The sequence below is a fragment of the Harmonia axyridis genome, chromosome 3, assembly GCF_914767665.1.
Source record: "Harmonia axyridis chromosome 3, icHarAxyr1.1, whole genome shotgun sequence".
Taxonomy (NCBI): Eukaryota; Metazoa; Arthropoda; class Insecta; order Coleoptera; family Coccinellidae; genus Harmonia; species Harmonia axyridis.
The window spans coordinates 56,173,144-56,196,474 of record NC_059503.1 but is presented as its reverse complement, the minus strand read 5'-3'; the positions used below and the strand labels follow the sequence as shown (position 1 = coordinate 56,196,474).

The 23,331-nt window shown below is 34.3% G+C and overlaps 1 protein-coding gene across 1 annotated transcript; it reads right to left on the bottom strand.

Moving 5' to 3' along the window:
• Positions 1-22,305: 22,305 nt before the first annotated feature.
• LOC123675479 lies at positions 22,306-23,023 on the bottom strand. Its single transcript, XM_045610837.1, has 2 exons — positions 23,018-23,023; positions 22,306-22,785 (listed from the first exon to the last, which is right to left on the bottom strand). Exons 1-2 carry the CDS (start codon positions 23,021-23,023, stop codon positions 22,306-22,308), a joined length of 486 nt encoding a protein of 161 aa, XP_045466793.1.
• Positions 23,024-23,331: the final 308 nt, after the last annotated feature.

Here is a 23,331-nt window from a genome sequence, read left to right as displayed (position 1 = left end):
AATGTTGGCATCTTCTTCCTTCCTTTTCGGTGTTTCGCTATGCTACATCTGTCAATAATTCACACCTACCTTTATGTCCTCTGTCTGGTCGGTTCTGCGCCTCTATCCCCTTTTTAGTCGAACCAAGAAGACTTTGCTTCTCTTCTCGTGTTACTCGTTCTGCTAAAACCTGTCGCTTGGAATGGTAGAGATTGGAGGTTGTTTTTAGTAGTGGGCAAGGTATTGCCAAGAATATGATATTTTGGGAATATAGGATTGTTGAGGTATGGGGAATTTAGCAGACTGGGATTAGCCACCCCGCATTTACTGGTGAGTCTTAGTTTCAGCAAGCAGTTACTACAAGCCATCCCACCACGGCAAGGTGATGACCTCAGGAGAGAACCTCCTTTTTTTTCAATGGAGGGAAATCCACCTTATGTACTCCCAACAAACCTCGACAAGTGTAAAACACCTGTCGGCACCTGTTGGGTAGTGTGAGGCTCTCCTGAAGGGCATACTCACTAAAAACCTCCATTACACCTCCGCCGAATCCGTAGAGAAAGGTTCCAAAGACGCCAACTTTCCTCTTACGCATTTAGCCTCAGTGCGGCCGGTTCACCACGGGTTTGGTACTCCTAAAGATGATTTTGATTCATTGGAAAAGAGGTTTCAAGCAAAAAAACTAACACTGAATTCGAAGAAAACTAAATACTTTGCCCTTATGATTCAGATCTGCCATCTATGGGAGATCTTGAGATGAATAAACTTGTGACGATACCAGAAACAAAGATACATCAACAAATTTCTGAACCTGAAAAAAATTATATTTATTACAGAAAAAAGGCTAAACTTTGAATCAATCAGCAACAATAAAAATTGAATCAATATTGAAAAAATATTGATAAAATTGATACTTACAGTTTGAAGACGTTTTATAAACCCGAATTGGGATACTTTTTACCCCTGGAATAATGTTCACCCTTGAATGGATCTTGGAAACCATTTCCTTGTTTTTTTTTTTAATGGAGGGAAATCCATCTTATGGACACCCAACAAATCTCGACAAGTATAAAAACAACTGTCGGCACTTATTGGGTAGTGTGAGGCTCTCATGAAGGGCTCTAAAAACTCCATTACACCCCCGCCGAACCTGTAGAGAAAGGTTCCAAAGACCCAACCTTCCTTTTTCGCGGCCGGCTCACCAAGGTACTCTACGGCGGAATGCCCGTCTTTGTGTAACGCTGTCCTACCCTAGGGAGTGTGGGATAGGGTAAAAGCAATTCGTTTCTGGTGGTAGAGCCACCAACAGGTAGTCTGAAATGCGTGAAGCAACTACCCGACAATGAGCTTCCTCGTTCCGTGGTTTCCCCATAGCTCTGATTACGGAACTCAAGCTTGAGGTAGTTCCCCGCAGGAACTTGGTCGGCAAGCCTCCTCCCTTTATCTTCTACGAGGAGACGCCTCTTGACCCTGATCTTGCGACCTTTGCGAACTTACGCAAACCCTAAGTCCTCACAGCATAGGATTAGCCTCAGTTTGTGCAAAGAAGTCATAAGGATGGGGGTTTTTAGAGGGAGTTCGGTAGTTTTGACTGTGAGCACAGTACTAACATACTTTTTCGTTATCCTCGTTTCCTAAGATTCGAGGTCATTAAAGTCATAGTTACTCTTCGAATAGTGTACCGAGAGTAAGGGTCCTAAACTGGCGCCCGCGGAAACATAAGTAACTCCTATTCTACCACGTAATCACAGCCAAATGTTGGCATCTTCTTGCTTCCTTCTCAGCCTCTCGTGTCTCGTTCTGCTAGACCTGCCAATGATTTCCACCTACCTTTATGGCCTCTGGCTGGTCAGTTCTGCGCTTCTCTGGTGAATCCTGCTGCTGTACTTCTCTTCCCGTGTTGCTCATTCTGCTTGAACCTGTCGTTTGGAGGGGTAGAGATAAGGGGATGTTCTTACTGATGGGTGAGGTATTGGTAGAAATGTGGTGTTTTGGGGAAGATGGGATTGTTGAGGTATAAGGAATAAAGCAGGCTGGTATTAGCCACGCCACATTTTTGGTTAGTCTTAGTTTCACTGTCTGTTTTACAGCAGGCAGTTATGGTGGATTTATGCACCAGTCCTAAGAACTAAGACTAAACCTAAGACCTAAGAACTAAGAATTGAATGCTAACAATTCAATGAGGGCGTTTATGCACGTTTTCTAAGAACTAACACTAGCAGGCCAACTGTTAACTAAGAACTAAGGGCTCAGGTAAAAAATGGAAGTGTGCGTGCGCCGCATAGAATTTCAATATTAACGAGTACCAGTTCCTATCATTTTATGTTCTTTATTCGTGTTTATCCATGAAAAGTATCAGGTGTATTTAAAAAAATTAAATTTAATTTTTTACAATAAATATCACTGCCAAACATCAAAGTATAGAACAAATAGAAAGTAGTTCGAGCACGTGCGCATGCCTTAACTAAGAACTAATAAGAGAGTGCATAAACGCCACTGAATTCTTAGGTTTAGTTCTTAGTTCATAGTTATTAGTCCTTAGTTCTTAGGTACGGTGCATAAATCCACCATTACTACAACCCCTCCCACTACCCCAAGGTGCTGACCTCGGAAGAGTCGAGAGAGAACCTAACCTAGCCTAATTTAACCTCACCTAGTTGAATCTATCGTTGCATTTTCAATGATTCTGATTGAAGCTGTGCGAATCTTGAATATTTTTGCACGATTTGGTTATGGTAACGTGATTAGCAACGAAATCTGCAAATTTGATTCTGATGTGACAGTTTTGAAAATATATGGAAAACAAAATTTTATATGTAAAGATAAAAAACTACCCTGAAAACTTTAAGGCATTAGGTGGTTCCGTTCAGTATTCATCTCATCAACGCCTGACACCACAGAATACCTTTATCGTAACAAAATGATCTGTTCGGTGAACTACCTCTCAAAAATAAATCCCAACAAGGATATACCTTAATGTACGAAAATGATAAGTTGCCTCCAATTGTCTTGAATCTGACCTGAGGTGATTATTATAATCTAGTGTAACTCGATTTATGAGATCAACCAAGAATTTACAATATCACAAACTAGCGTATAATATCCGTGAGAGTGAATTGAATCCCCTGGGGATAGGTACGTCAATTAGCTATATCCAATTATCTTTTTAACCATCACCAGAATGATTTCGTGTACTTCATCTAAAGAAGATTCAGAATATCAATAAACCAAAATCACACAAAATAAGATATTTTTGAACCATTGGCCGTAGTGTTTGAATGAATAGAATATACTTCCTCCGTTATACTCCGTTTAAAATTTGGAATTGCAAACACACTATACTAACTAACCATAAAAAGATAAATATCCTTAATCTGCGACTTCTGGAATGACTAAATTTCAAATTATGGAATTGTTCGTTGGGATTGTTTAAATTCATGAACCAATAAAATTTTGAATAACGAATAATTAATTACAATTCATGAAATGTAAAATTTAATTATTGAGACATCGACTGTTAGTTTCTTTCTTCATTTTCCGAAAGTCACTCAATTTGAAATTTCAGTTTTTCCTCAGTTCAAAATTTTCCTCAATAACTCTTAATATTTTAATTTTCGGTAAAGAGGTTTACTAAGGCAACCCGTCCTCTATTATACGTAGAATTGACTTTAAGTTTGATGAATTTGATTTGTCCAAGTTCATGATTTTCTCAAGAACGCCCTTCTCAGGATTTTGATGTTTTAGCTCTACAACTTTCAGCTGCAGAGGAGATAGACAAAAATCTGATAACCAATTTTGTTTTTTTTCGAAAAACTAACAAGAAGAGTATTCCTTCTTGATCATATTCTTTTGTTTTTGAGTTTTAACCGAAAATTGGAAAAATGGCGTTATCGAAAAAAAATTATATCTCCACTAAAACTGGAGAGGTCCGGAATAAAAACATTTTACAGACACTTTTTTACGTAGAATCCAGTGTCGTGCTCGTCTCTTCAGCAGGATTTTTATTCGCGAAGCTATTACTCAAAGTTATGTTTTTTAAATGAAAGAACAAGATTTCTGTGACATTTTTTAAAATCTTAATTTTCACTGATATCAAAATATAGAACATCGTATGGTTTGTTTCAATATAAATAGTAGACAATGGTCAAAAACCTGTTTTCAAATAAGAGTCAATATTTTCATGGTATCAACTGTTTATGAGAACAAAAAAATAAAGCTTCCTATAACAAAAGCAGTCTGCTTCCGTAAATCTCATTATTTCTATGCTTTTTATTTATTTCTACCAAATTCGAATCTAGATATATTTCATGAACTTTTATCTCTTCTCCAAATGGACATGATCGCTCTTGTTATAGAAAGCCCTATTTTTCTGTGCTCATCAATAGTTGAAATCATAGAAATATTGAGACTCTTAGATGAAAAAAGAATTTTCGACCATTTTCAATTATTTATATTGATACAAACCATAAATGATTATAATAATAATGATAATAAACAGTTGGTTACACAACCATTTCATAACGTTATATTAACGTACCTGTGCCCATTGGGAGGCTGATACATAAGTCGAAAACTAGGAGATTAATTTAGAGTAGACTATTAAGACCTGGTTGTAAGTTCTCACCCTATAGAAATTTCTGAATTAAAAGAGGAATTTCCTCATTAAAAATACGAATCAAGCTGAATAAAAGCTAGTGATACCCAAAAATCCAGTGCTCATTCCGAATTCTTAAAAGTGTAACGAACGAATAAGATGAAACGAGTCATCCAGAAGACCGAATCGTAACCCTCATATAGAAGCGCTCCAACTGACCGGAAAGAGGCAGTTTCCAGATAATTCGCAGTGGACCATGATCATCTACGGGCCATTACCATAATTACCCCCCGACCGCGATGTTGGTTTTAGAGAAAGGAACGCACCACGTCATAATTTCTAGTTAACGTGATGATATCACTTCTACCAAAGTGGTTTACACGGACGCACGGTCAGCAAAGATGATTGCGACCTTAGGAAGGAAGAGGGTGCTTAGAGGTGAGATTGGACGGGTTTCTGTTCGGCCCATAACCTATAATCCGATCGTTACATCGTTACCTACTGCGTGAAACGGTTAACGAGATTCGAAGGGAGTGATTGATTTTAGATGGGAGAATGTATTCTGGTAACTATTTGTTCACTTTATGAATTTTATAACCTGTTTAACATAAGAAAAAATGTTCAAATTATTTCAACACATGTTTCAGAATTTTTCAGACGATATTCAATGAGCCTCTTCTCTCAGTTTTTATGAATATGCTTGAGAAGCAGTTTTGTTGAGTATGTATATAAAAACAGTATACAGGGTGAGTCTTTGACTTGTACATATATTTCAACCGAAGATTCCTGAGGTCAAAAGAAACACTTTTTTCCTTTATAGTTTTTTCCGATTCGGCCCGGTTACAAAGATACAGGCTGTTGAAAATCGATAAAAAAATGTGATTTTCAGCTATATCTCTTAAATGGTTCTATTGAAGGAAATGATTTTTGAAATATAGCTATTCCTCGATGTGATACATCTTCTCCGAACACAAGATTCCCTACACATCTTTCAGTTTCTTCATTATGAACATTACATCACATAAAAATACCAGAAATTCGAAGAACCCAACTCTTAAAAGTAATTTGAACGTTCATTGAACAATATTTGGCTAATTTGGAAAATAAAAGTATTCTTCATATTTTCTCCTACAAAGCGCCGTTTTCGAGTAAGTTGATCTTAAAAAAAAAAAATTATCTGTGAAATTCGAAAAATTGGGTACTTTGGCTAAATGCAACTCTGTTCTGTTGTGGAAAAAAAACCACAGAAATGAATATTTACTATGAAGTCATGTCTCAGATTTAAGAATTGAAGTACTAGCCAACTTAGTTTGAAAATGAAGTTATTTGAATAAGCTCACCTCAACTCTTCTATTTGATTACAAATTACTGAGCTTTGACACAGCTCTTATAATAAATAGATACTTCATTAAAATCAACATCCTATTTTGAAAAGTCCAGATTTCCCATAAAGCCCATGTTTAAAAAAGTTTTCACAAAATAGTCCCATTATAATGACAACAGTCAATAACCCACTAAAGACTGCTGCTATCGAACAATACTGTATTCTTCGAGGGTCATTCAAACCCACATCGAAACATACCACTAAGTACATACTAGACAAATTTTCATGTGATTGAGAATAAATACTTTTATTCTTTTGCTATTCCATAAATTCATCCTAGAGCATATGATTGACATACTTCCAAGAGTGCCATAATTGTTTTAATATGAAAACAAATAGGTGAGTTGAAAGAAACAGGATATTCAACTGTGGATATTTATATTGAATACTTCTCATTTATTTTCAATGGCAAAATCAAGAAGAATCAAGTAGTAGAGTTGACTATAATGTAGGTACATATTATAGAACAAATTTGATTACAAGTGGAGTCTAACATTTTCCATTGATTACAGAGCCATAAAACTTCATTTCCATATTTTCACACTGATGGCTCCAAAAATATTGAAGCAGATCATTATTTTTATTTTTATGAGATAGTTGGAACAAATCAAATGCTTCATTTCATAAAGGAATTACTTTCTATCAGAATGCACACTTATTTATTTTGTATCCACACAATTATTTTGGAAATTGTTTTTAAATTTCTTGAAAATATGTATGGAACTTCAATATTCTGTTGGGTTTCTTCAAATCTTCGATGATTTTCATTTTATGCAAATATCATAAGACAATAACAGTGTAAACTGTAAATGAATATTTTAGATTTTAGGTTAGAAGTTAGAACATAGATTATTCGAACTGCTGTGTTTAAATTTGCAACACTCGAAATTTGAGGTTCAAACTTAAAACCACAGACTACTAGTCTGTGTTAGAACTGTCACAGATGAATATTATTTATTTGAGAATGTAAGGTTAAATTGCAATTCTTCTACGATATTGAAATAAACAACGATATATTATAAATGCGATATAATAAATGAATGGATATGAATTATGAATATCAAAGCTAAGCTAATATGGGTTGTAGTGAGCTCAATTCGTTATGATTATCGCAAATGAAATAGAAAATCAAGAGAAAAATATTTAATCTTTATCGTCAGTGAAATTGGAATAACTCATTTATTGTATTATAAATACTACTTTCTCAACAAATGGAATGTTAAAAGTGAGTTTATGATGGTTTTTCCAATTTAGTAGCTTATTTCCAAGTTTCAAATTGTATATCTTATAATTGCGAAAACTTCGGTGTTCCGGTTACCAGGGGTGAATTAGCTCATTATGAAAATTTAAAGTGGCCATATCTTTTTAACAGGGCCGAATCGGAAAGAATGGTAAATGAAAAAAGTGTTTCTTTTGACCTCAAGAATCTTCGGTTAAAATATATGTACAAGTCAAAGACTCACCCTGTATATTGAACTACATTTTCAGTTGCATTATTGAAATTTGTAATTTGATATTCTTAAGAGGGATTACCACCACGTGGTTTTGCGAGTAACACTCAAACTTTGGTACCCATTCGTTTCCCCTCTGGCGCTCCTGTGATCACCAAACTTTTTACGGTGTGCGAAATTGTACATTCACTTCACCTTCTTTTTTTTCGAAGCAATGGTAGAGGACACCACAGTACGAAGAATTTCACGAAATTATAGTTCATCTCTTTTGTAATGATTTTTGGTATGTTTCTTCCTCACGCATATTTCAAAAATATATCAGTGCTTCCTACAAAGTACAAATTATCATTTTTTTTTTTGCGAAAACTAAAATTTCTTTTGTTTGTTTTTAGACGCAAATTAAAAATATTTACTTTCTTCCATGTAGAATATTGTTTAAGGAAATTATACGAAAACTCCATGACAATCGGTGATTGTGAGAAGAAATATCTCTGATTTCATTTTGAACTGAGCGACCACGTGGTGGTGTTCCCTCTTAAGAACTTATTTAACACCTAACAAAATTGCTATGATATGTTTTATTTTCAATGGCCACCTTTGTAGCCCAATACCTCGTTTCTCTTGGTTTAAGTTCTGTTGTTTCAACTTCATTAATTGATAACAAAGATTATATGTATTATTATCATGTCTCCTCCATTTTTGTATAAGTTAAATGGATATTATATCTAAACAATTATAGTTTGATATATTTCACAATTTCAATACGGGCATGTGAAGAGTTTTCCAATAAGGGGTTTCATTTTGATTTAAAAACGAGTGTACTTAGATAGAAGGCAATGAACGTTTAATTAATTCTGAAAAGATGTTATGTCATGAGAAAAGGAATCAACCAATTAGAATATTTGAGGCTGTATGTTCTCCATAACCGCACAAATTTTATCTTTGAAGTCTTGAATCGAATGTGGAGCATTTACATTGAACTTATCTTTCATGTGGCCCCGAAGAAAACGTGTTGAATCACAAGATCTCGGTGGACAATTTTGATTACCTATTCGAAAAATAACGCGCTACTATACTTCTCTTGCAAAAGTGGGATTATTTCATCACTTGTGTGTCACGTTACGCGGTTTTGTTGGAAATAAACGTCCACTTCAATATCTTGCAATTCCGGACTTGAAAAATCATCAATCATAGCTCGGTAGCGCTTAGCGCAATCTATTCATCGTTACAGTTGCACCAGCCTCATTTTCGATTAACTGAGGTCCAATCACATATAGCCCAAAAACCACACCACACGTTGAGAATTCAGAGGCTTCTCAACCACAACTTTTCAAAAAAGGGTTAAACTGTCGTATCTTATCTGTTGACGTCAGTTACTGTAACCACAAATGGACGACTGACTTCTGTTATTGATTTTATTTATTTGTTATTTCCTTCAAGTGTTGCTCATTCTCACACTTTTTATCGTATTGCATAGGGCCGAAAGCCCGACACACGTATCTAAGGAAACCACTTTCCTTTGGGGGACTGTCCTTATTCCCATTTCCTTTGTTTAATGAACAATGTTCCAACTCAACCATTCTTGTATTTTTCCGAGCACCAAATGCAACAATTCAGACGTAGTGAGTATGATTTTTCGTTGAAAATCATTCTGAAGCATTTCATGGATAGAGGGAGTATACGCAATTTTCACATATCTCCAAAAGGGTTAGATTACGTTGTCAGATTGTGATATATTTTCAAATCCACAATTTTACTTTATCGTTATGAATATATGTATATTATATTGAATGAAATATTTATTTGAATGATTCCCGATTAAATATGCAAATTTGCATATTTGGAATCCGATATTTTTCCTAATCGTCTAATTTATAATAAGCAGAATATTTATTATTTTCTATATCTACTTGCTGAAATCCAAGGTTTGACAACTTTTGCTCTCCTAGTGTCATTGGTTGTTTCACGTCGTTTGGCGCGCTTGAAGTTTGTTTTCTGAATTTCTGATATATTTAGGTATTTATTCCAATATATTCTGAGTTAATATGAAACGTTGATTCACTATGGGACATAAGAAGTGCGTTCTTTGTGGAGAAAATAGCAATAAGCAATTGAGTGAAATATCGTAACACTGATATATTTTCATTTCAGCGCGCTTCATGTCAAATTTGATAGTTCATATTCGGGACAAAATTTGCTTACTGAAAATGACATATGCTCTCTCTATTTATGTTCATTTCTCTGAGGATTTAGCAAGCTGAATTTCTCCATCATCTCTTTTTAACCTTCGCAGAATAAGATAATTGCCTTGTTTCAATTGTCAATTCATTGTGAAGAGAACAGTATCGATGAATATTTTATCTCTCCAACTAATCCTCAATATTCTTCTGGTGTTCATAAGGGGGATATTCTTGGTCCCCCAAACTTCATATGAATAACATCAATCATATTGGAATGTGTGAAAGCAGTTCGAGTTTTCATCAATGAAAACTGAAACCCCCACAACTGTATCAATTACTCAATCTTCAATCAATTTTTTTTCCATCAGCTTCTTCACCAATACACTCGCAACGGTCCCAAGTAATAACGAAACCATTGAACCGTCATCCCGCACCCACCGCGAGCGAGCGCGTTAGCTCCCGTCCACCTAGAACCGTGAAATAATCAAGAATTTTTTTTATTTCGTCTCCGCATAGTGGTCTAGCTGGCTAGAGATGATCGAGATTTGGCGCAACGTTGTTACGGACGTGGGCGATTACCAGCCGGCCGCGAAGAACGCGATGCTCCGATGTTTTAGTACACAATATTCCATTCATTGGTCACACTAATGGGTTCCGTGAGGCGTACATTGATGGTCTGGAGTCGGATGATGGGTTTCTATGGCTTGGATGCGGGAGTGATGCGGATTTCCTAGAGATATTATTTGTGTCATTTTTGAATCTGACGAAGTTTCTTGAAATGGGAATTTTCATTATTACAATCATCATAAATGTCAAATGTGTAAACTTGATGAAGGCAATCTAATATAAATATCAATATGATGACAATATTGTGCCGTATCTATATGTGTTTATCTTTTTGATATCCTTTATTCATTAGAGTTACCATCAACCAAAAGATTAAATTAATTTCTCCAAAATTGAGAATTGATAATTTGTATATCCATTTCACAGAAGAGTAAGAAAGAAGATTTATGACTTCACTTGTTGAAATCGCTACTTCTGCAAAATTTACGTTCATTTTCAGTAAGCCTACGGTTTTCTCAACTGCAAGCAACTGCAAGTCGTTGAAATAAATATACAAGTAATAAGTTTCATCTACTCCTATCAAATTATATATTCATTATTCAACTGCTTTTGAGCAATTGATAGTATCTATTAACTAACACCGTGAGTTATAATAACTCACTGCTATAACTCACTATAAATCGGAAAAGATGGATCTGTGCTTCTATTCGATTGGCCGAAAGGCAACATTCCATTATTGTTATTGAGAGGAGGAATGTCCGAGGTATTGTAACTTTAATAATTTTGACGTTTTCAAATTAAATTGATATCTAATTACTGTGAATGTTTTGCTGAAAACGATTAATTCAGATAGTGAAGATGAAATATTATATAGGTATACATTTCCAAAAGACAAACACCGAATGTTGCCATACAGAATCACTTGCCCGAAAAAAATATAAAGGAGTTTGAAAAAATTTTCAAGATTGATGTAGCAGTAAGATCATTGGGTCATCGTTCACAGGGAATGTTTTTTGGTATATTTTAATGCATTTTTAAGGTTTTTCAATAAAGTTCTATGTCTGTACTATGTACTGGATTCGAACTAGCCAAAGCTAGTTCGATTGTGATTGGTGACACTAAGTTTCCATCTCTCTTGTACTCGGGATCTAGCACATATGTTTATTTCCCGTTCCTTCTGTCTATATTCTAAGTCTGTATTTTTTTCTTATTATTTATTGATATAGTCGTAGATAAAGTATAGTATTCAACTTCCGGTAATGGTCATAACTCACTTGATGAATTACAGAACTTCATCTGCGTGAGTTCTGACCTACATTACCGCTCGTTGAATAATATACTTTTATTGATTAGAATCACCATCAACCAAAAGATAAAATCAAATTTTCGAAAATTATTATTTCAATTCTGAATTGATGATTTGTATATCCATTTCACAGAAGAGTAAGGAAGAATATATATTGCTCAACTTGTTGAGATCGCTACTTCTGTAAAATTTGTTCAGGTAGCTTTCCTTTCAATAAGCCTTCGGTTTTATCAAATGCAAGTTGTTGAAGTGAATATACAAGTTATAAGTTTTTGATATCAGTAAGTTGTTGGGCTATAAGACATCGATAGGAAAAAATTGTGGTAAAAAATATATTAATGCCGGAACTTACATCTGTCTTTATTTTTAATTTATTTATTTAATTCATTAGACGTTCACTCAATGTACAGTGTTGTAGGTATAACTTCTTCAGTTGGAAATTCATTTCTAAACAAAAAGTATACATATATGAAAAAGATATATGAGATGGTGAAGGTTTTAGCAAAAATATTGTCATTATTTTAATTTTCATATTAGATTGCCTTCATCAAGTGGACTCATTCGACCGTTCTAATTTGAAGTGATAATTTTTTAATCGAAGTCGTTAACTCAATCATATAGTTTTGGATAATTCATTTTTCCTTTTGGTTGATATTCATATTTTTTCAGTTGACATTATATAGTGAAGGATTTGGTACATTATTGTCATTATTTTGATATTATCATTATCAGATGTTTTTTAAAACTCAGAATATAAGAATTAATAATAGATTCAATTGATCAAAGATCAACCTAATTTTTGCAGTATAGAAAAGATTATACCCCAAACATTTTTAAGGTCCACGAAATGCGAAAATTTCAACATTTTTGAACTGAAGTCTTAACCGCAGCTGTTAAATTTTGTTATATCGAAAAAATGAGTAGACTGTTATGTTAACTACAAAAAATATTTATAACTAATACCATATTCTTCTTCGGTTGAGATATGAGCAGTTCGCAAATCAAGTTAATGGTTTAGATTTCTACATTTCTCGTATTGAAAAACTGGTGTCATGTTGACAGATCACAGATTACGTTCTTATCTTTTGAATTATAGGAAACAGCTGGTTTGTATTAGCATTTGTTCACTCGATAATGTTTTCATGACTATTCAGTACTCAAATATTTTTTCATATGTACATTTTATGATGACAACTAGTAGTATACAGTTTGAAGGAGATATTCCGCTTCTATGCTATTCTGTATTTAGTTTCTTTCTCCACGCAGTTATAAATTGCCTTTTTGATTCCAAAATGTGTTCACATTCGAGATTCCAGAATGTATTCACATTCTTCCTTGTTCCAAGTCCATTTTTCAAATAATCTCATTCATCTTATTTCACATTTGGCTCACATTGACCTATGCTTTCATTGTGATTTGTTTTATAAGTGATCACACAACTTCTGATTGAAAAAACCTCAATATTTCATATAATTGTAATTTTTCATCATTTTATTCTTTTATTTAAAAATTTCATTCAATATAATATGCCCAACATATTATTGAATAATTTTTCTGAATTCTTCACGATCTGAAATTAATCTTCCTGTACGTCTACCAGTTTGAAATTAACGTACATAGTTATTGATGTAATCAATCTGCTCGCTTATTTTCATTATATCGTACCCGTACACGTTTCGAGCAACCTATACGCAGACTAATACGCTATAATAATAATAAAATGTTGTTGACTCTTCGGAGACGATGGAAAGAAAGAGCGAGAATGAAAATAGATCCCTGGGGGGTTATGGCAATAAACAGCTTCCGGTGGCTTCTGTTGGATAGCTTCATTTTATTATGGATCATCAATCTGATCCAAATTGATTTTTATCGAAAATTTTTCCAATATTGTAGTGCTATTAATTGTACTCATTTAGTTTATTATCTAGTGAACATAATAGTACAATTTGGACCGACGTCTGAGGTAAATATATTCATTTTCTTTATGTAACAATCAAGGGCGTAGATCTTTGTTTTTTCTTGGGGGAGGGGTAATAGAAAAATTTTTTTTGACGACATTGATCACTCATATCAATAATGTGAGAAAAAGAGGTTCGATAACGAAGTTTGAACCAAATCACTCGAAATAATTTTCTTTCATTACCAATTCGATTGTTCTTATCTTATACTGGGTGTTCCTGAATTGGAGTTACGAAGGAAGGGGCTAGAAAAATCCAAGAATAATTGTTGGAAAGCCTCTCCATCCTCAACTATCTGGTGAGGTTTTTGGGCTGGTGGTATGATTGGACCTCATTTATTCGAAAACGGACCTAGTAGTTGTAACAGTTGTGTTATGTCACTATTTGGTGAAGTGAATTGTGTTGCCGAGCTGAGAATAATGAATTTCTTGTACCTGAATTGGAAGATATTGATGTGGACGATGTATTTTCAACAAGACGGGGCTACGTGCAACACAAGCAACGAAGCATTCGCAATATTTCAAGAAAAATTTCCTCGTCATCGTATTTCTTGAAGAGGCCTTCACAATTCGTATTTGGGATCTTGTGATTTAATACCTTCAGACTTATTTATTCGAAGCCACGTGAAAGATACAATCTATGCTAATGCTCCAGAATCGATTCAAGAACATAAGAGGAATGACCACCACGTTAAAGCTCAGTTCAAAATGAAATTATAGGTTTCTTCTCTTAAAAACACCGATTTTTATGAGGTTTTCACATAATTTCTTTAAACAATAATCTACATTATAGAAGGACAATATTTTTAATTTGCGAATAAAATCAAAATTAGAGGAATAAACGAATAGAAAACAACGTCCCATCCAGGGACGTAGAGCTGCAGAAGAATGAAAAAACTGATCATTTCTCAACGTTAATAGCATACCTTTCTCTTCACAATGTAATGGACATCCATTGATATTCCTTAAATTGTTTTCTTGTATAATATTTAAATGATAACTTTTTATTGGGAAAACCCTTTTGATTCAATTGAAAAGCCTCAATACCCATTGCATTGCAAGATACCGTCGTAGCAATATCAAGGTGATGAAAGAATATTCCAAGGTAGACCAACAAATTGTTTCAAAAATTGGATTGATTAGGTCTTCACTTGATGGAAATTCATTTCAATAGAAATGAAATGAACTCTATTTCCACTTTTAATTATTTAATATAACAACTGTTTCGCTATACGGTAGTTCCTTCAGATGTTTTACATTTTTGAATAACTAACATTTTTAACTGAAATTATTCCTTATACATAAAGATAAATATAGGTTACGTTAGGTAGATACGAGGTACATAAATGTTTATTATTCATAAACGTAAAATATCAGAAAAATCCACTGTTGAGCGAAACAATTGTTATATTTGTGGCTGCTTCTCATAAAGCTCCACATAGCAACAATAAACACAGCACTCGGTGGCCTAGAGGTTAAGAGTGTAGACTCACTCACCGAGATGCGACAAGGTGCCGGGTTCGAGTCCCGGCGGCTCCCGATAATATTAAATTCCCCAAGCGTCTGTGACACGGCACACACAAATATACAGCCCATTCAGGAATGATTGACATCCTGGGTGGCTTTGGAAAATCGAAATTAAGTCGGTACTGGCTCATTCAGTAACATTTTGAATTGCAGATTTCGGGTTGGATTGGAAATGTCATTGACAGGAGGTTAGATTTCAGTTTGTTTGTGTTATTGGTTTTGATCGAAGAAATTTTGAAACCTAATAGTTGTATCAATTTCAAACACACATTGATTAGTTTATTTCAGTATTTCTAATATTTCTAACAGTACTGTTTGAAAAAAGAAAAAGGCAAGTCATTACAACCTGGATTATTAGTGGAAGAAAACCTGTGCAATACGGTTTCTCCTTCAAAGAATCATTGAATGATTTGATTGTTACCAAAAGCCGAGCCAAAAGCAACCAATATATCAGCCTGGATGAAATTTGACCAAAAAGCATCTGGATTTTAATCAATCAAAGACAACATTATATAAACTTAATTGATTACAAGTTCAAAACAGTTAATAAAAGGAAAATTCTTATTGATGAACAGAAAAATATAATAAGTTGAGTACGATTTTATGGTGAATACAGAGAATATTTACAACAAAATGTGAAATTCATTTATCTGAAGGAAACTTGGTTATTTGAAAATGCCAGCATTATTCAACAGTGGACTCTAGAAAGAAAATAAAATGTTTTTCAAGTATATTCAAGGGTAAAAGTAGAAGGAGCACTATTTTGAATGCTGGATATTTGGAATTTTACCTGGATGTTTTGTTTTGACAGTGGTGATCATGAGGATTATATAAATCTATGAAGAGAGAATTATTCTATAATTGGATTGCTAAACAAAGTCTTGGCATTGCATCTATAGTTTATTTATATTCTATATTGAAGTTAAGTATTGTTATATCTGTTTTTTGTTCTTCAATGAGTAATCAAAAATCTAATCAATTCCAATTGCTTCAAAGAATTTTTACTGAGTATTGAATCGAAAAATATATTCAGAAGAGTAACTTCAAGAATTTCTTCACCTCTTACCCACTTGAAGATAATAATAGAATGCAATAAAATTTTAAAATTCACAAATTGAAAATAATTTCATGCAAAAATGCTTTTAGTGAGTGAGTTAAAGCTGTTTTGGGCAAAATAATTTATGTAATTTGATAGAAACTAGTATAAAAGCATTTCAATAAAAAACAAAAAACTAGAGTACAAATAGTACCTATATTTTTCATACAAGTTTAATCAATCATTCATGTCATGAACAGTTCCAATAAATAATGACTTTAGAAAGTAATTCACACATCGGTTGATAAATTGGTTCCAATTTTGAAAGTTACAGTACAACTGTGATGTCAAAATTTTTCATATACTAAATGGATTCTTTGAATTTTATTTCTGTCTTATTATGATATGGCTCTTCCATTTACTAAGCTACACTATTTAAATTCATCAACCAGTTTTCTCTGTTTTTTTCACCAGTTTAGACACCACAGTTGAAATTATCCATAAGAGTTATTTGATAAGAATTTTGCAAGCAGGTTGGTATCCAGTGTCCATCAGTAATGCAACAATTTTTGAAGAGCCTTTGGTGAAAAGGAATATGCATATTTTAATGATCTTCAATGGGATCTTTCATGGGCGACTCTTAAATGAATAGATATCTCTTCATTGGATTTCCTTGTAATGAAATAGCATTTCACTATATTTTCACATTATATAATCTGAATTTCAAATCATGACTGTATGCGTCCCTTCGTAATAATCGTAATTTCGAAAATTCAGGATCTTTCGGATACAAAAATGATGAAAATAATTTAAACTAGTTATTTCTATGATGAACCATAACAAATTCTCTAGTGATATTTTTGTAACCAGAAATAAAGCCGCGACTAGACGTTCATGGCCTACTTCGATGTCAATAATTCCTGAATGGACTGTACCAAAGTCACACTGATGAGTTCGGTGTGTGTGCCAGGGACGAGACGCATAAGTAGGCATATGTGAAATTCTACATATTGAATAATTAGAAGTTGGAATAGAACAACTGTTTGTCATTATATTACAGAAATATATCGATAATGTTATTGTAACCAATATTCCAATTATTTGCATTTTGAAGAGTGATAAATTTACTCTTATATGTATTTGATCCCTCATTAGATACTCAATGTGTTTTTACTAATTATGTCTATGATTTTCTCATTCTAATTCTGAAAAATATTTTTTTCTCATAAACTATTTATACACACAAAAGGAAATTATGAATTATAATGTATATGAATTCTAGAAAAGCTCATAGTCCATTCAGGAGATTTCAAGCGCTCGTTCACTCCCTGAATCAATAAATAATATCTAACTTCAAGACAGGAAAAATTTGTAGCAGGATGTTCATTCCATTAAACGCCCTGTATGACAACGCCATTGCCAGTACATCATCGGAAGCGCCTTAAGAGCCCCCCAGTAAGCCACGACAAGTGTCTTTGAAATTAATATAGTACGTAGTGTCTCAGATGCAACATGTGGTCCGTTTTTTTGTCGCTTATGAGGACATATGTGAATAATTTCATCGTTTTTTTCAGGGGCACTGTACTCTTGATGGGCATGAAATGCCGCAAGTATTTCTGTGACTGCTAGGCGTTCTGATGATTGAAGACTGGGAATAATATGAAGTGTAAAAAGCAGACAGGAGCTTAATAGTTGATGTGGTTTTTTAGTTCGTTTTTTTGTAGGGAGGAACAATCTTTCCAGGTTTTTTTAGAGGAAGAAGATTTTTTCTGGCAGTCAACGTGTTTATTGTTTTTCACTTCGTTTTTATCCATAATACTCTTGATTATGCGATTTAAAAAAAATTATGACAACAGATATAAATATTATCTATGGAAGATCCTCTCAGTTGAAGTTGTTTTATGCATTGAAAAATTATGTACGTCATGTGTTGTAGGGTGAACAAAAAGTGTTACTTCCTAAATCATAGTTTTTAATCAATAATATTATTTCATCAATCCGAGGGAATTTTAAAGGTTTCTGCGACTTGCGGATAAAAGAACATGATCGATCTAGAACTACAGCCTTGATTCCTTGGACATCAAGGAGAAAGAGTTTTCATAAATTGAAAATCTAGAAATATATCGAGCCTGATATATATGTAGTATGTACTGATAAATTGAGCAATGAAAATATCGTCGGCTTACTACTAGAGTCAGATAAGTAATATTTTGTTAATGTTGTATAAATGAGGTTTGAAAGTTTCTTCCTCTAATAAAACAACTTCATGAAAGAGATCCTTTCAATAAGTGAAAAAGTTACATTGATTGTGATGCTGTGAACATAATTAATGCCAGAAATCAGGAAAATTTGGATACAAAATGCACTTAAAGCAAAATTATAAAAAATGTACTTATCTTCTTTAGGCAGTAAACCGACGATATATAAACTGCAAAATAAGGGTAATTGACGAAATATCAACGAAGTTTGTAGTTCATTTCCTCTTGATTCCTTCTGCTTATTTCAGTGATGATTTTTTTAATTGTAGCTTGATTCCTCAAGAACATAAATGTTCATGAAGAAGAAATAATTTGTGTTATCGGTGTGCAGACCTTAAAGACTATAGGGCAACAACTAACGTCACCAAGTAGGCAGCTGTAGCTTCCATAAAAAGGAAATAGTGAAAGGGATCGAAATCACTGGAAAAGTTAAAAGACAGGATTACCCAATATTAATTGAATGCATTCTGCAGACTTCACTTTTGTAGGGCGGCAAATTGGGTCTCTGCCTAGAGCAGCAATTTGACTAGTGACGGATCTGTGTCATCAATTAATCAATGAATTTGGTACTATAATAGAGAAGGTTAGGGGCTAGCGAGAAATCTTGTCACACCAAGGAAATCTTAGGAATTGTTGAAAAACACTGGTCTACATGTAAGCTATACCTGAAATCCATTGATCTGAAATTACCTTGAATCTATCGAATTAAGGATTCACGGCTTGGCTTAATTTTTGAGATTCATAGCTTGAGCTTGACTTGAGTTCAAGTCAAGCTCAACTTTTTTAAAATAGAAACTTAAATTAAATCACTTTAAATAAAAAAAATAGAGTTTCTCAGTATTGAGAAACCATTTGTGTGATTTCATAATTTTCCATCCAGGATCTAAGACTCATGAGGCATCTAGTAGATTTGTCGTCTAACCTAGAGTTTTTGAAACTATCAGAGTAGCTCTGGAAAAAATTTCTTTCAACAGGAGCTGAAGATGCTGACGTTGATAAAAAATCCTGGCCATTTTTGGAAAGATATTTCTGAAACTACCAAAATCTACCAATAGATTTCGTAGAAATTTGAGGAGCCTACTAGTCACACTGGCGAATGCTTCGGTCTCTCGGCTTTCGAGGAATCCCCTTATTCAGTCTAAGCGCGTACGAGATTGCAGAAATATATGCCGTGCGATGCGTGCATATCAAGTTCAAGTAATATCAAGTAGCATGATATCAAGTCAAGCAATAAATATCTAAAATCAAGTCAAGTCAAGCTCAAGTATGTAATTTTTCAGCTTGGTTTTCAAGTGGAGTAGTTGTTTATAATGTCAAGCTACTTGAATTGATGAATCCCCATATCGAATATTCTAATGATTTTCTTCGATTTTGAAAACCTCGAACAACCCATGAAAATGATCACATAACGAACGTGTACGAGGAAAGCTCTTAAAACATATAAATCACATTGAGATAACGGATGACCAGTGAGCCCTAATCTCCCTTCAATCCATCCCAAGGTAGAGACACAAACCCGGGGACCGGAGCAGCACACTTAACGAAGTGTCTATCGAGATCTCGATCTCCCACCCGTTCCGGGAATCCCCGGAAGGCTGCTGCACTTTTTACCCGGCTCATTTGTAGACGGCGCTAATCTACTTTTATAAATGATGGGAATGGAGAACTGACGTACGTTACGGTAGAAGATGCGTTAGATCGATTGCTTTCGTTGCATTTCGAGATAATTGTTCTTTTGGCGGGTGAAGTGGGGGAGGTGGGTTGGTGAGAAGGACTGACGCGTTGATCCCGGTTGAGAATGGATCGGAACATCCGTTTGATGGGATGGGAGAATCTCGGTGATCGAGGAAAAGAATTAAGATTTTATGGAGCTACAAATACAAGTAGCACGTATGAATAAAAAAATGATCAAATTAGTATTTCATATGAGTCTTGGTGGCCCCACGCAGCTTTTTTGGCTACTCCTAGTGGATAAATTTGTATGATATCAACGACCTAGAAGGTGTTTTTAAAGCCACCTTCTCGAGTGCCAAATTTAAACAAATTGTCGATAGGGTGATTCCACTTCCTCCATTCCTGATTATTACAAGACCTGGCTTGAAGCTGCAAGCCATTACGTTCAACATTTTGAACTCATTGCTCAAATTGTTAACGATTTCAATACTGAAGAAGCGCAAAACAAAGTGGATGTTCAAAATGCTTCAACACAAAAGGGGATTGCACGAAGATTTGATTTTCATTGAATTTAATTTTTTTTCGTATTTTTTGTATTTTTGTATTGCTTTAGAAAAGAGCATACCAATTGTTGAAATTATCTTTGATAGGCCAAATTGATTATATCAAATAGTTACACAAAATGAATGTTGTCGGTTTTAGATGAAAATACTAGATATCAATTCAAATATTTAATAATTTTTAAATATTTGTAAAATCAGACAACATGGGGAAACAGATGTTGTTCCCCGTAATTTGAATCTCACTGACATAGTAGATTTATCATCAGCTCTTATTGTATCATGTGAATTCCGAATTGAAAAATTTTATGGGTGATAATAGTCAATTTATATTTGACAATTTATTACATCATGTCATAATGAAGTGTAATAGTCAGTAATTTTACTGTAAATATCACCTTTAAAAATGTTTCAATGATATTGATTATTTACTCATAAATGTTGAATATGTTGTTTCAATATTTGAAATACATGTTTCGCATTTTTATCCGAAGCCTATTGATAACACATTTTTTCTCAAGTTGACCATTTTAAAGAGTAAAATTTCTTGAATTCCAGTAAATTATTAAGTTATATTCCTTTCATTCTGAACATGTACAAAGCACCACAAGTTATAAAAATGAAAACAGATATCTTCATTAAATAGGAGCTATAATTTTACTCCAAGTACTGATATATTGAAATTCGTACAAGACTATAATATCAACACGTAAACGCTGACGATTTGGTTTCCAAAGTAAAAATTGAGTTGTTATTACTCAAAGAGACATTGAAAAAGGGTTCTGCCCGAAAGCCCCGAAATGTATCTAATTATAATTTTGACTGTGGAAAGAATCACAATAAAATTCTAGGACCATCCCTAACAATCAAATAAAGATCAGATTATAGAAATTAGTGGGATAAATAAGTTCAAACAAATAATATTCACTTTACACTTTACTTTGCCATTTACATCATCCCAACCACTATTGAGGTTTAAACCTGATAGGCAGCATTAACAATCAATTTTGAAAACATTTATGATTTTTCTTTATAAACACATCGTCAAAAGTCTTGCCCCCCCTAGGTTTCTCAAGATATAAACAATCTATGTTCTGGAAATGAGATGAATATTTTCTTCTATTTCAACTGCAATATATTTGATAGAAAATCTTTGTTTGTAACTCTTGTTTTATACAGGATAAGACAAAATAGGAAACATGAGAAAAATTCGTTGTGCAGAAGAACAATGATTGGTCCATTGATGTTTTCTACGTAGATGACACCAGTCATAGTTCGTTCAACGATAATAAGAGGGGCACTGCGACCGAATATTACACCCCCCGCCATGAAAGGACGTAACTTCCTGGGCGAAATTGAGTCGCTCTAGTCTGCCTGGACCTATCCAAATCCTTTCTCGTCGATTATCACTCTGCAAACTTAATCGTTACTCGTCCGAAAAATTTACGTTGCGCCATTGTGGTAAAAGCCAGTCTTGGAGGTGTTATTCCCATTGCTGACGGGTAGCTCTATGTCCAGTTTATGGCCGATGTACTCTTAATGGTCTTCTCGCCCATAAATTTGTGACTACCTGTCTATAGGTCCTCAAAAAATGACTTCAAAGGGCTGTTACAGATACCGTTCTATTCTTTCGAGAAAATTTGTGATATAATGGTCTTCCCTTGCAGATGTTACTCTAAGTCGACCAGGCACCGGACTCCGGGCCTCTCAGTTTGACATCCAATTGGGTGTCGCGCCATTTTCCACGGAATATTCTCAATACTACAACTCTCGTCTTCTCTTCTTCTTCTTCTTCTTCATATTTTAAGCCTGTGGCTTGTATTTTCCAACTATTATGCCTCCTGTGAGATCGAAGTCCATGAGTCTCTCCAGCGTTTTGGTGGTCTCCCCAACGGTCTGCGTGTTCCCGGTGTTCCTTCTCTCACAATCTTCGCAATTCTTCCATCGCCCATTCTTTCTACGTGGGCATTCCATAATCTTCGCCTATTGCGACCCCATCGGACTACATCCGGAACTTCACATTCGCTGCGAATATCTTCGTTTCTTCTTCTGTCTCGTAATGTGAGGCCTAGGACGTTTCTGAGCACTTTCATCTCGGTAGTTCGCAGTGCGTTCTTCATTACTTTAGTATCGGCTCTCGTTTCGATACCGTATGTCATAATTGGTCTCACAATAGTTTTGTATATTCTGATCTTGGTTTGATTGCGCATGTGTTTGTTGTTCCACACAATGTCTCTAAGAGCACCCGATATTCTTGCCGCCTTATTTGCTTGGTCTTTAATTTCCCCTGTTCTGTCCTGATTAGATGAGATCTGCACGCACAACTCTCGTCATTCTCTGAAAATTGATTAATTTTTAATACACCTGTATTCACCCGTACAAGAAACCATTTTTGCTCATTCATTATTTTCATTCAAGTGATAAGATAGTAAAGATTTCACACACAAAAAAGTGTCATGTTAAATTCAACAAGTTGAGAGTTGATAGACTTTTGACGATGAGTGTATATGGAATTATCCTCTGTAATGTGTAGAATCTACTTACCATCATGGTTATATGTATCATGTGAAGAAACTAAATGATCGTTCAAAACTCTCACTTTAAAGAACTCTCGAGATACATTTTTGTTGCTAATTGACATTTGGCTATGTATAGTTTGAGTGTCATCTGGCAATGGCTTTCAGCTAAATTGATCTTAATATGTGCGTAAAAGTTGTATGAATAAAGGATTTTGACAGACTTGGTCCACTTTCTGGTGTTATAATTATTATAAATTCGAATTTTTGAGTATTATACCTATAGCAAAAACTCGATTAACTTCTGAATTTCACATGTTAGTCAATGTTCAGAATAGAAAA